Source organism: Dermacentor silvarum, chromosome 2, assembly GCF_013339745.2.
Source record: "Dermacentor silvarum isolate Dsil-2018 chromosome 2, BIME_Dsil_1.4, whole genome shotgun sequence".
In the NCBI taxonomy this organism is placed as follows: domain Eukaryota; kingdom Metazoa; phylum Arthropoda; class Arachnida; order Ixodida; family Ixodidae; genus Dermacentor; species Dermacentor silvarum.
Window position 1 is genome coordinate 162,045,779 of NC_051155.1, and position 14,154 is coordinate 162,059,932.

General features: G+C 48.5%; 1 protein-coding gene across 1 annotated transcript in view; it reads left to right on the forward strand.

The window, feature by feature from the left end:
* LOC119440513 (uncharacterized) overlaps positions 1-14,154 on the forward strand; it is a 45,190-nt gene that overhangs the window by 12,379 nt on the left and 18,657 nt on the right. The window contains 10 exon segments of the mRNA XM_049661774.1: positions 2,745-2,881; positions 4,159-4,476; positions 6,080-6,256; positions 6,395-6,488; positions 7,372-7,496; positions 8,578-8,706; positions 10,046-10,143; positions 12,185-12,245; positions 13,260-13,425; positions 13,428-13,501. Of these exon segments, the coding sequence (XP_049517731.1) occupies positions 2,745-2,881; positions 4,159-4,476; positions 6,080-6,256; positions 6,395-6,488; positions 7,372-7,496; positions 8,578-8,706; positions 10,046-10,143; positions 12,185-12,245; positions 13,260-13,425; positions 13,428-13,501 (1,379 nt within the window).

Sequence of the window (14,154 nt, forward strand, 5' to 3'; positions counted from 1 at the left end):
TGTTGAGCGCTTCGGCACCCCTTGAAGGCTTGCTCTTCCTTTTCGGAGCGAGCGACACGGGTCTTACCCATACCGAATCCAAGGGGCAACTGATGACGTCGCTAGGAAAATGACTATGTCAAAAGAGAATGAGACACAGCTATTGGTTGGTAGACTATTACATTTTATCACTGAAGTTTAGACACGCATCTTCATAGACTAGCGTTTTGGCTACAGCGTTCATCGCTGCGGTGCATTGTTTTTGTCTCTTTGGGTCCCACGTGTGACAAGGGTAGTTCAAGGGCGCGTTACAGGTCCCCGAGCCCACAGGGACATGTGCCATTGAGCTTGGACCCTTTCTGCACTATCACCAGGATCGGCCCACTTTGTTATTCTACGCGTCGTTTGGCCCGCGGGCGCGATCCGCCAGAATCTAGCCATATACAGCTTCTCTGTAAAAGAGGATGTACAGGGTCGACCACATCTAAGGTGAACACCTCATTAGTATTCAAGACATCATAGAAGCTGATGTTCAGTACATAATTTGAAAAATCATTATTGGGTTTATCGACTTCATGATTACACATCGTAAAACGAACATTTCACTCGTGAAGTAGAATAAACGCTGTAGTTTTACCAGCTTGAATACTAACGGTGTTCACCTTAGATGTGGTCGACCCTGTGCATACCCTTTTTATAATTAGTTCAATTGCTTCATGCACGTGTACCTTCATGTCCGATAATTCACCAACTCGGTGATAGAGTGCGTTCACTCCGCTTACGCACAAGCGAAATGGCCGTTCTCCGTGGGAATGTGCCGCATCGCGGAATACGAGCATCCTCGTAGATGAGGCTTAATATTCTAAAGGCAGTTACTGCCGCAAGAGCTACGGCCAGCACACAGTCTTTTGGGTGCCTCAGTGCTTTGAAGCCATCGAGTATGAGTAACTACCAAAGTTTTGAGTATGCAACTAAAATATGTTGACTCCGTCCGGCAGGGAGGAGACGAAAGTTGTAGGCCATTTTGAATGGCAACAGGCATGGCTATCAACGTTTGCTTTAGCGTGATGCCTCCATCCAAACTCTACATAACCAAACGTGTTACGAGGAGCACACGCCCTGTTACATTATATCACGCCGGTCCGACGCTGGACAAGTGCGCCTCAAGATGAGTGGTGAATCTGGGGGCTGACGCGAAATCGCAGCATGTGCTTCCAAATAACTGTTTTCTCCTCTCGCTAGGCCGTGTTACGGCGCTGATGTCTGCACGTGAAGTCCGAACGCTGGTTGCCCATTGGAGGCAAAGCTATACGCGCATACATGGAGACCGACTAGCGGATACAAGGTTCACTACATGCAGAACTGCATCCTGCTCGGAAAGATGGCTATGGAAACAGCGGAGCATGCGCCTCGTTACAGCCACATTAGGAACCGTGTGATTGTTATATATATAAAAAATGTAGCGAGGAAAATGCATTCCTGATGCTTCACTTTTCTTGTATGTCTTTGGAACTGCGTCTCAGAGTGTTTTTTTTTTTTTTTTGCAATTATGGGGCGCCCTTTGTAACTCATGGCACATCAAATCGAATCAAACTGATTTCGCGTCACAAAGATGATAGGGGCATGTATAAAAAGCCTCTACAATGGCTAGATTACAGCTCTGCGCTCCTTAAATGCACTTGGCTTTTTTGCTACATACATAAAAATGATTGAGGACTTTAATCTAGAAAGTCTAAGAATTGGGTTGAAGATGAATATGCAGAAGACAAAGATAATGTTCAATAGCCTGGCAAGGGAACAAGAATTCAGGATCGCCAGTCAGCCTCTAGAGTATGTAAAGGAGTACGTTTATCTAGGTCAATTACTCACAGGGTACCCTGATCATGAGAAAGAAATATACAGGAGAATAAAATTGGGTTGGAGTGCATACGGCAGGCATTGCCAAATCCTGACTGGGATCTTACCACTGTCGTTGAAAAGAAAAGGGTACAATCATTGCCTTCTACATATGGGGCAGAAATTTGGAGGTTAACAAAGAAGCTCGAGAACAAGTTAAGGACCGCACAAAGAGCAATGGAACGAAAAATTCTTAGGACTAACGTTAAGAGACAGGAAGAGAGCGGTGTGGATCAGAGAACAAACGGGGACAGCCGATATTCTAGTTGACATTAAGCGGAAGAAATGGAGCTGTGCAGGCCATGTAATGCGTAGGATGGATAACCGATGGACCATTAGGGTTACAGAATGGATACCAAGAGAAGGGAAGCGCAGTCGAGGTCGGCAGAAAACCAGATGGGGTGATGAAGTTAGGAAAGTGGCAGGCGCAAGTTGGAATACGCTAGCGCAAGACAGGGGTACTTGGAGATCGCAGGGAGAGGCCTTCGTCCTGCAGTGGACATAAAATATAGGATGATGATGATGATGATGATGACATAAAAAGCAATAATTAAGCATGACGGCAAGATAATGTGGGAAAATCTAGGAGGATATAAAATATTCTTATATCCTCCTATAGAGGAAAATTAAAGATGCTCATGCGACTCACTTTCTTTCGTACTATATTGCTCGTTCTAACACTTGTGCATGTCGGTGAATCTTCCATGTCTGTGTGCGGTTTCGCGTCTGTTCCTGTATATCTATGCAGCAGTATCTTTGTTCTAAAAAGTGCAAGTCAAACGGAAAATTGCAGCATTAACCCAGTGTTGTGTCAGCTAGTAGCTGTAGCAAGCGCCATTAGGGTTGTGATGCCCTCGTTTGCCTGGCAGATCCGGCCCTCGCTCCCCGAGCCCCAGCCGACCAGAGCGGCCTTGTTCGTCTCGGCGTGCACCGAATCTGGTACCCCGGAGGCCAGGTACCTATCGAGGTCAAGCTCAAGCCAAGGGATGACTCGCGGTCATACGTGGTAAGCTATATACTGCGCTTGGTCACTACGATGACACCTAGCGGGAGAAGACAGAAAGTATTTTTTTTTAGTATTTGCTGAAAAGCATTCCAAAACAGAGCATTGCGCTTTAACTTCAATCGAGCCTCATTCATCTATAACAGAGCTATGTCGCTTAGCCAGCTTACCGACCTTTAACGCACGAAAAAAGGTCAACATATTGAAGACGTTTTTTAACACTCGCGAATGGTCACATCGGCCTAGCATCCATACGCTGACGCAGGGGGCCTGGTTTTACTATCGAGGCACCCTACGCTGGTGTGCTGAGGCGCGTACACCTCAAAGGTGCACGAAGTGCGACGAAAAAAAAAAACCCGTTAACATTTATTGCTCGAAGTGAATATTGTCCGTTCCGTTCAGACCACGGTATGCACCACAGCTGGTATGCACACAGCTGCTCAGTGGGAACGCCAGTGTTTGTGCGCGTAACGCTCATTCCGGTAATGGAAGGCAGAACGCTGTCCTGTAGGGGCGAGGTCGCCCAAGCATCAACGCCGCGCATCTCTCTTTCCGAACGTTCACTTACGCTGTCGTAATTGGCCAACGCCGCTCATCCGTCGGTGGTTGTTGGCACGGCAAGGCTGGAGCGAAAATGGGAACAGTGCCTAGTCATTGCATGACGTAGGAGGCAAAGCGAACGTTCGGAAAGAGAGATGCTTGCGCTATTTCGTCCCCTGCCTCTGATGCAGAACCAACTGAGCGAAACGTGAGGGATTCAGCGAAGCGTGAGGATTTTGCAGGTGTTGGTTTGGTGCATGAGACGGTGCCAAACGCCCAGCGCGTCTCGCGCGTCCCTAGATATCCCCTAACCCTCCACACGCGGACCGCACCAGCGCCGCTGATACCTTAACAGCATGACCGCGGCGATGGCGAGAACGCGCCTCAATTGCCCTCAATCGCAACAATATTTTAGACCATTTATTATCTAAATTTAAACCAATTTGATGCAAAAGTGAATCCTAAAGGTAGTATTTAGAAAATGAAATGCGTCGCCGACGAGTAACTAAAAATGGCAAGAGAATAAAAATTACCGTCGATGAGCTCATCTCGCCATGGTGATGGGCCATTGTTATTGTAAAAGCGCGCAGGAACGGTTTTGGGTTAAATCACCCAAAATAGTTCGAGTAAACTGCTATTCTATATTCATTTCATTCCATTCTATACAGGAAAACAGGCCGCACGATAGTCGAGTTCGGGCAGAATGTTTCAGAGCCAGCCGTTGGTTCCCACTCATGCAGGTGGTGATCGCGAAGACGGTGCCGGACTTGAAGAACCTGACAAAAGGTGGCGCAGGGGACGCACGTGCAGGAGGCCGACCGGAGCCCGGCGGCGGTCGCGGTGCCGTGTCGGTACCGCGAACTCAATCCATGTACACGTACCGCGTGCCAGCACCGTACCTGCCCACAGAGCCGCGTCACCTGTTCGTCACGGTTCTCATGCTGTCGCCCGGACCTGGCGTCGACCTGCGTGTCTACCGGCGTTACAAGCTGATCGCCGTCATCGGGGACTGCCGCTTCCTTGACGAAGAGGAGTACGACAAGTCACCCAATTGCAAGGTGCGCGCTACGCCATTCTGCGGAGGCATGCTGCAGGCCCGAGAATCCTTAACGGGCCCTTCGCCAGAGGTCGTCGGAACGTTAATTAAGTTGTACGCTAGGAATTGTAAGGGGTCGTACGGTGAACATTCTGTCACGAGAACTTTTAACAAGAATTTCGTAGCAGCCGAAATAGAGGCAAAGGAAATGTCGTTAAGTAATGGTGAGAAAAGGCGAGCTACCCTCTCCACACCAAAGACTCTTTCGCGTATAGCATCGGCCAGCGCCTGCAACAGGGATGTCGCTGAGATTTTTCTGCTGGGTGGGCCCAGCATGATTCTCCATTCTCGTTAAAAAGGAGGGGGGGAATAGGGGGTGCAGGAGGGCACTCAATTACTTGACACTCCACGGTGGTAGGATAGGGGCAACGGCGAGGCAGAAGAATATATTGGGGGGTCGACCGTCATCCCTCGCCCCCCTTTAGAGCCGCACTTAGTTTGGAAGCGACATTGCATAACCCTACTACTGCTCTGCTACGGTCCATGAGTAACGCTACCTGGCTTTTCTTGCAAACATGATGGGCGGCTTCGGAGATCCACTCCACTAGTGCGCTTTCCTGTGAACACCAAAAGTGGCTGATGACAATGGATCTTGCCATGAATCTTTACGTGAATTGAGACGAAAGCCAGAGTGGTCTTTCAAGGTGGCTTAGTAGAGAACATTTTTAGTGCTATTAGCATTCTTTGGGTACTATACCCCGTTTGCGGTATGTATCTATGTATTCAAGTATTTCTACGCGTCTAATCTCTTTCCTGCCAACTTGGGTAACTGGGTAGTCTACGGTCAAATGGGTAGAGCGTCCGGGCTGCTATGCTGAGGAAGCCGGGTCGAAAATTAACCGTTGGACCAACTTTGGTCACTGGCTATGTAAGTAACTCAGGCTATGTGGTGCTTTTTAATGAACCTCTCTGGCGCCAACTTGGGTCACTTGGTTTGTGCCACTGTGCATATGCTGCTCTTCGATGAACCTCTTTAACGCCAAATTGGGTCACAGGGTATGTACCACTGTGTCTGTGCCGCTCTTCCATGAAAAAAAAATACACATTAGTAGTCTGTCCGGGGCAGGGCGCAAACGAACCTGCGTCACATATATTCAGGCAAGACTGTCCGAATATCTATTCACACATGCGCCACGCGCGGATTTCACGGCCGCGCCGCTAGATGGCGCAACATGCGCAGAGGGAAGCGCGAGAGAAGAACCCTGGTGCATACGCGCCTTATACATAACACGTCTCTGCGGCGGCAGTGTGATGTGTCACTACAATGCGTCGCTATTAATCGCATTAACGTCGGCACTCACCGTGAGACGGGTTCTGCCGATTTCTTTTATTCTCTAACTTCCTTTGTCTTTCTTTTCTCTTTTTCCTTTTTTTTTTGACACTAGCAGCCAGTCCACCCCTTACTAAACGTCTCTTAGCCAACAACCCACGACGGAAGACGAGACGACGCATCAAATGGAGGAATGTTTAAGGACACAACATTTATAGTAACGAAGCGCTCGACATAGTCTGAACATCCGTGACAGTGGTTAATGAAGTGTGCGTGCGCGTGTCTGCGCTCGCAGAGTGCCATGGTGGCGGGTCGCACCGAGGTGTTGTGCGTGTGCAAGGTGGACGCGAGTACGACCACGCAGCGGCCGGCATCGCCTGTGCCGGCGGTCACCACGCCTACCACACCGAAGCTGCAGCTGCGCGAGAAGTTCAAGCCGCGCAAGACGTTAGAGAGGAGGCTCTTCCAACTGGTACGCACGCGCTGTGTCACTCCTGACATGCATACCTTCGCCTATACGCGCGGAAGTTTCTTTTTTTCTTTTTTGACCAGCCTCGAATGTTCTGTTGGTATCATATCTCGTTTTCACGCGGGTTTCGTTTCGCGCCAGCCGAACCTGACACCCATCAGCAACTGCACGTTGGCCCAGAGGACCTACTTCCACAGGCTGCTCCAGAGGGAATATCCACTGGACAACATAACCAGTAAGTACTTGACGTCACATAAGCACGGAGGTGATTGTAACGTCTTCGTTTCGATATTGGCATCAGGCGCTGCCTAATATTCGGCTTTATTGCCTCCAACATGTAGAACCTATGCCAGACTCGATCATATGAGATACAAGTGATTTATGGTGAGGATCGTAAAGCCATGCTCGAAAGCCGTCCGGTTCACTGGGCAAGACGTGCGGTCCACGAACGTGTCTTGTCCGCGGACGCGTCTTTCGCTCCGGAGCCTTTCATACGCGCGGCACATTTTTCGTTGTTCACTAGAAAATACAACCCGTGCCGGAACCCGAAGGTACTACGTATAGCACCAGAGGTTGCACCGCGAGGCTCGATCCCCCGTTTTTTCTTGTGTACGCTTGCGCAGTGGTTACATAGATTTGACTTGAGACCCCAAAAAAAAAGGCGTTCACTCTGGTGATTGTGCGAAGGGCAAATATCTTTGCGTAAAAATCACACGCTTGTCTGCAAATAGAGGAGGTTAAGGTTCTTCTGGCGCTCAATACACGCATATCACCGAAGTACATGCAACATGCGCACCAAGATGTTCCCGAGAGGTCTAGTCTACAAAGGGGCACCTCTCTTGAGTGGACATTTGTACATAACTGATACGCATACTGTCCTAACAAAGAAGGGGGAGATTGCATTAAAGCCGGAGTTCAACCTTTTCACCTTCTCTCATTTTTACGATAACTACGAACGCGCTGAGTTCAAGAACGCCAGCAGTATATACTACGTCCGAGAAGGAGGTATATACCTTAATCCACGTTTTTGAACGTAGATTGAATCCTGGTGCGGGGAATGTCGTCGGGACTTCATAAACGAACGCATCCGGCAGTGTGGTGGCGATATCTGTGCGCAGCTGCTGAGCTGCTGGCCGTGCAGATCATGCAGGCGGAGAACGTGCTCAACAACCAGACGCTGTACTGGACCTGCAACGCCTTCGCGCCCATCGACGAGGACCGCGTTATACTCGAGAAGGCGAAGGTACGCGCACTCGGACCGGGTCATCATGTTTGCGCGCCACACTGAACAGGTCCTTCTCAGTCTCAGTGCCACACATTTCGCGCCAAACATAGTTTTCTACTGAAACTACCAGAGGAAACTGTGGCGCCGAGATATTTTGGCCACCATGAATATGTCCAGTCTTTGTTGTTGTAGCTTCGTATGTTCTTGCAGCTTTATTACGCTTTATCTGTCTTTATTGGCCTAAATTTTCAAGCAACCATGTCATTATAAACGCGTGTAGGCAGTAAGACTAGCGAGCATCCATAATCATTGCGATTTGTTGCATTTATAACGCAATATATTGTTGAATATGATCAGTTTGCAAAGTCGCAGTGCCATTTGAAGCCAGGATTGAACTTTAGGCAGATCAATGTACTGCCCATTATTCGACTGCTGGCTTAAAACCGCCTATTGCTTGCACCTCCTGTAGACGCCAGCGCCAGATTTTCCTCTAGTAGCCTTTGTAGAAATTAAAGGCTGTGGCGCCAAACACAGCCTCCGATATGGCCGTACAGTGCGGATAGTTTTCGGAAGCCGCCGTACAGCGAGCCCTTGGTGACGCTGCTATAGCTAGTATTGTTAACATTAGGCAACGAATCGAATAATTGGAAGTAGCGCTTCAGTTGCCTGCTTAAGGTGCGGCCATAGTTGAGACTTGTTTGTGAACAGCGCGGTTAGACGATGTGCGATGTGAGCTGCATGAGTCGCCTTGTAAAAATGCACATGGGACGAAGGAAATAAGCCTGACTTGTCGTTCACTGCTCCCCAGCCTCGTGCTATACATGAAGAACACAGATGGAACCGATCGAAGTTGAGTCAGAGCATGTGTAACTTTTCTTTAACGTTACATACGTCGTACGTTGCGTAAAGAAAGAAAGAAAACGTAGCGTCAGTCGCACAAGTCAAGAAGCGCCAGTAATCTACTAGTCATTGTACTGAGACGGTGAGTGTAGTCTGTAGCAGCCGTATAGATTGTATGTGTTATATATATCTCGTAAAGCAAGCCTGTGCACCCAGTGGCCGGTGTGTGGGGGCAAAAAGCGACTCTTCCTCTCCATAGCTCAGGTCTCTCTCGATTCGGCGGCTGGAGGAGATCCTCTCGAAGCACTACCAGGCGTGCCCCCTGGTGGCCGCGGGAACCGTGCTCGCCATGCAGGGACCCGCCATCGAGGTCGACTACCGAGTGCACGTGAGTGATGGGCTGCACATGCGCAGATCCTATTCTCTCTGCCGCTCATCAACGTGTACAATGATATTTAACAATTATTAAGGAGACCACGTCGTTTCGTTTGACGGAGCCCGTGCAGTGAGGGAGAGGGCACTGACCATGCGGATGTTGATGCGTTGATACCAGTTCGATTTCGAGTGTCGTGAATGAATAGCTTAGAGCGTTGCTACCGCGCCAACGCATAAAAGAGTGTCATGCCTGTGCTTTTAATGTATTAGCATGAGTGTCAAAGGGGAAAGTGTGCGTGTGTGAAGTGTTGGAAGCCGGTCACGTGACAGAAAAAAATTTATACATACACCTATGACGCATGATGACGCCATGTCATATGAACTTTATTAACGGCCACAAAAGTGTCTGCAAAGGTCATAATGTTCATGATATTTGTACTGTATCATGATACTGATGCTAAAAAATTACGAAGTTTACCACTGCGTTTGCTGTCTACACAAAAATTCAGCTTTGTACTTCCAGTGTTCGGCGGCCACCGTATGCTCGAGTTGTGCCACCTCCTCCGCAGCGCAAGATCGTGGCGTTGCTATAGTTTTGCTGACCGCTATCACAGTGCGCGTCTGCGCCTTCCGTTGCGTATTTCGCTTTATGTGTAAAGATTGTGCACACAAAGACTCACTCGAACGCAAGCAGACGCGCAGCGCGAATGTGGCGTTTGTCGTTTTCGCAGCTATAGAATTAAATGGGAGACGTGCTTCAATATAGCCTTTTTTGCTGAAAATAAACGCGATACCGCGACGTCGCTGCGTAGTTGTTGGCTGCAAAGGCGGCGAGAGTGAAGAAAAAAAAAACATGCACTGCGCTGGTTGTTGCAAGACGAGCAACTTCGGCAAGTATGTTAGGTGGAAGCCTTAGTTTAGTTTAGCTTGTTGTAGGCGCCAAAACCGGTAGTGGCGCCTACGGGAACGTCTAAAACCAAATTTAAACTGCGCGCCGTTCAGTTGGCGAAGCTTTGCGGCCGCCGTAAGCTCTTCAGTGCAAGCCACTGAAGAAGGAGCGGAAGCACCGCGGAGGGGATGAAAGGCGACTCCGCTTCTTTACTGAAAGCATTGAAATGCATTTTGCTGCAAAACATTTCTAAGATTGTGTCCTTTCATGTGAAACGCTTTGCACGACATCGGTTAAAAAGTGTTGCAGGGCCCCTTTGACAGCATTACTGCAAACGTTCGTAAAATCTGAATTCTGTGGACAGGGCAGTATACATCAATGGCCAATCACTGTAGTCCTCGTATTCATCATAAATTAAGTACAAGCGCAGGCGACTGATTTGCCATCGTCGTCTCCTGCGCAGGAGGCAGCGGTCAACACCCTCCGCAAGAGCGTCCGCGTACTGTCACGCCTGCCGACCAAGACGAGGCGTGTTATGCAAGAACTGCCCAACGTCATAAGGTCCGTCGGCACGGTCGAGGTGTCCACTGTTAGGGATACAGTGCCTTTTCCTATTTTCTTAACAACTGTAACTATTCAGGTATGTCGCCAGAAGGTTGGTGATGCGAGCCCACGACTTGGAGTGGTGTCTCGTTCGACGCCACGGATGATATAAAGTTTTCGTAGTCAACGGCGTGGTTTTTTTTTTTTTTCGCAGAGGACATCAATGAATGTACAAGTGAAGCAAGCACAAAACCAACAATTCATGAACTCTATCCAAAAACATGCCAGGACAACTTCAGTTCTCTAATAAGCTGCCGCCGAGTAGGCAACGGGATCGTAGGATATGGAGCATTTAGGCCGTTACATTTAGACGAACTGGAGTGCTGTGTTGAAAGCCCACATCGACAATCCGCGAGAATATTTATCTGTAAGAAAAAAAGAAAGCCTAGCTTCCTCGAAAGTGTGCTGGTATACCACCAAAATTTCTAAGAAGCTAGAAGCACCAGCTGAACAAACGGTGTTTGGTGCATCGGGAATTCCTGGCGCGCTTAATCAGTACAACCAGTTTTTCATTTAATTATTGTGTATGGAAGTGTTCCAGCTTTCTGTAGAATTATATCGGATACGCGGGGAAATTTGATGCACCCGAGTTCAGGTTGAGGTTTGGTTATTCTACAATCGTGTTAGCTGTTGCCCTTCTAGGCAAAAACAAAAGTTGGCTTATTAAACCATACTTGCCCTTTCTCACTTGGGGGCTTCGTGAGCTAATGTGTTTCACTTGGCGGCCACTGCTGACTTCAAGTACTAAAGCACTTAATATGCAAATAGTAAATGGGATTTCATCGTTGCAAAAAATTATCGCAGAAAGCGAGAATAACAAGGGGCTCATTTTATTGTTTCCTACAAGCTCACAAAGCCGGCAGACAATAACATCAAGAAAGGCATAGAGGAAACTAACAGTCATTTTTATTTGAACTGTAGAAGTAATAAGGAATGGGGAGATGAATGAGGACGAAAGGACGACTTGCCGCAAGTGGGAACTACATCGTCCACATTATGCATGCGATGCTCCATCATGGGGCCGTATTCTGTAAACGGTTCGCTTTGGAATCGGTTCACTTTCACGAACACCATTCGCCTTCCGCCAGAATGCCACTCGTTGATTGGTCACCCTCGAGGCGCCACGTTCCAATCTTTCTCCGAGTGACGTAACAGCCAAAGCGAACCGGTTGCAAAGCGAACCGTTACAGAATACGGTCCAAGCTCTGTCGGCTGCCGTCCTGTCGTCCACATCGTTGGGTATATGTGTATGGTACAACCTTCCAATTTTTTAACCAGAACGCGCCATAATTGACCGCCCCTCTTTTTTTTCTCTCTCTCTTTGTTTTAGGACAATACCTTCACGTGTTCATATATTTCCTTTCTTTTTCAAATCTTTATTCACTGGCGGATGAGCGGGCTCCAGTAACACGACGAGAGAAAGAGAAGCGCATCGCAGATGAAGAATCTTAATCTACACCTATTCTCTAACCGCCTTTTCAGAAACGAGACTGCGGAGATAAGGGATAAGGCTGACTCCTCCTAATGGGAATAGCGTAGCAGACAACGCTCATTGCGGACAGTGCTTGGTGTGTTTGCGCATATTGTCGCCTATCTCTCCGCTTCTATAGCCGTTATGAGGCGTTGACATGCCGTGCGGACGACACCTGTGCGTTCTGATTAAAACATTGCAAGGGTGTACTACCTTGGGAATGTTAACGAGCGCCACTAACGGCCACGGCGGTGGATGAAAATTCTTTAAACCGCATGCTTCACATGTAGTACATGAACTTAGGCACAAAAATGTGGCCACTAAACCCTCGTATGTTGCATCTTGGCATCAAGGCTGCCATATTTAATAGCTTACGGCGCTACACGACCATCAATCCTATAACTTAAATTTACTAGATAATATAGACAATTTAGGCCTATAGCTATAGCTGCATGCGAGGGTCCTTTGTAACGGGTGGCCCAACTCTCTCGCATTTCCACCTGCAAATGTCGCAAATCTGCTCTGCAGGTCCGTCCTGAAAGGGGAATCCCTTATCCTGGCACACAGGGGAAGCGTTGAGACCCGTGAGGTAAGCGAGCCCAGCTGAAATTTCAGGTTGCACCGCTATTTGACCTCAGTTAACACTGAGACGCCTACAAGCTGTTGTGTCTGTGAAACGCTCGCTTTAAGGGCAGCTCGCGACACGTTCACAGGCCAACGAGCTTGGCAGTCCGAGGGGACTTCATGTAACCTGAAATTTCCTGGTCGTTTTTGCGATTTCAGGTTCCTTGAAGCGCTCCTGGACTTGCCAGCCCGGACGGCCCAATCTAGCACGCATGGCTCGAGGTAAACATTCACGTTACCTAATTAAAGTGAAGAGAACAATATCACTGACGCAAGTTTCTTTTTTTATCTATTTGTCAATCCTCCAATGTCTGTCACTTCAGTCTACGTGTATGTTTTTATTCGCGTTCTGATGCGAAAAACGTTTTGGTGTTCTCACATTTGTTTAACTGTTGACGTATAACATAGATGAGAAAACCGTGAAGTACAGTGGTAGTCGAGAACACTACTATATGCGATTCCTAGGCAAAGGCCACGCATTATACCGTGCGTCCCAGCTATAGCGTTAGCCAAGCCGTTCAAGGAACAAAAATTTAAAATCACTTTGCAGCATGCGAGTATAAGACCTATGGTGTTCAGTCGTCAGACCTCTGACGACACGAATACTGTGTCTAAAAATCGTATTTTTCACCGTCTTTTTAAAACATATTTTTCTTTAAACGGCTTGGCTGACATCAGCTAGGACACCCTCTAAAAGCGCTTTTTTGCTCACTTCGGTAGTCGTCGTGCTTTAAGCGCACTTGGCCACCCATCAACAATAAATCTACGGTTTATATGTTATTACGTTAGTGGCGCTTACATTACGGCGTTTAACTATTTTGAGTTACCCGTCTGCAGTGCGTTTTTTGTACTTTCTGACACACAGACGTTGACCGCTGAATTTTCTATGCCTTCGCCTTGCGCGCACGCTTCAGCCGCTGTTTCAGCAGATCCCTGGCGCAGAGTACAGCGAATTCGCATGCCGTGTAACCCGTTGCAGCAAGTGTGCAACCTGTCGAGCGAGGCGATGGCCGTGATGGACGACACCGTGAACCTGGTGGTGCAAACGCAGCAGGGCGGCAGCGGCGACCGCGCCGTCTACATGGCCAGCGGCATCTCGCTCTGGTACTCGCGCGTCGATGTCGCCCAGATGCGGCGCAAAGCCCGCTCTACGTCAAGCCGAGGATAATGCTCACCTACGACAAGAGCCTCTACGCGTACTCGAAGTCCCTCTCCGTCGTCGTGAGTCGTTTTCTCCAGACACGTGCGAGTGAGTGAGTGAGTGAGTGAGTGAGTGAGTGAGTGAGTGAGTGAGTGAGTGAGTGAGTGAGTGAGTGAGTGAGTGAGTGAGTGAGTGAGTGAGTGAGTGAGTGAGTGAGTGAGTGAGTGAGTGAGTGAGTGAGTGAGTGAGTGAGTGAGTGAGTGAGTGAGTGAGTGAGTGAGTGAGTGAGTGAGTGAGTGAGTGAGTCAGTGAGTCAGTGAGTCAGTGAGGTCGATAATTATTATCTCATACACTTATCTTTGATAGGTATATGACCGAATTTATAGACTACTGGGTCCAACAGTGTTTTTCCTTCTTTTTTTTTATTAACCTGTACACCCGCACTTTCTCAATATATTCGCTGCGAGCCGCGACACGATGGTCGAAGGCAACAAGTTGCGCCTCTTCGCGGTCCTCACGCTCGGCATGGCAGGACAGCGCCTCGCGTCCCCGCATATTCATCCACTGTACGAGCTAGTCACTGTCTAGCAGTGCTTAAAATGTATTCAGTGCTGTTGCCAGGACATCACTGCCTCCACTCGTTTAGGGTAGCTTTTTCGCGCTACATTACTGTAAACGCGGAAGCCCACCTCGCCGAGAGCGCGCCGTGCTAGAAAGCAGTCACGCAAGACAG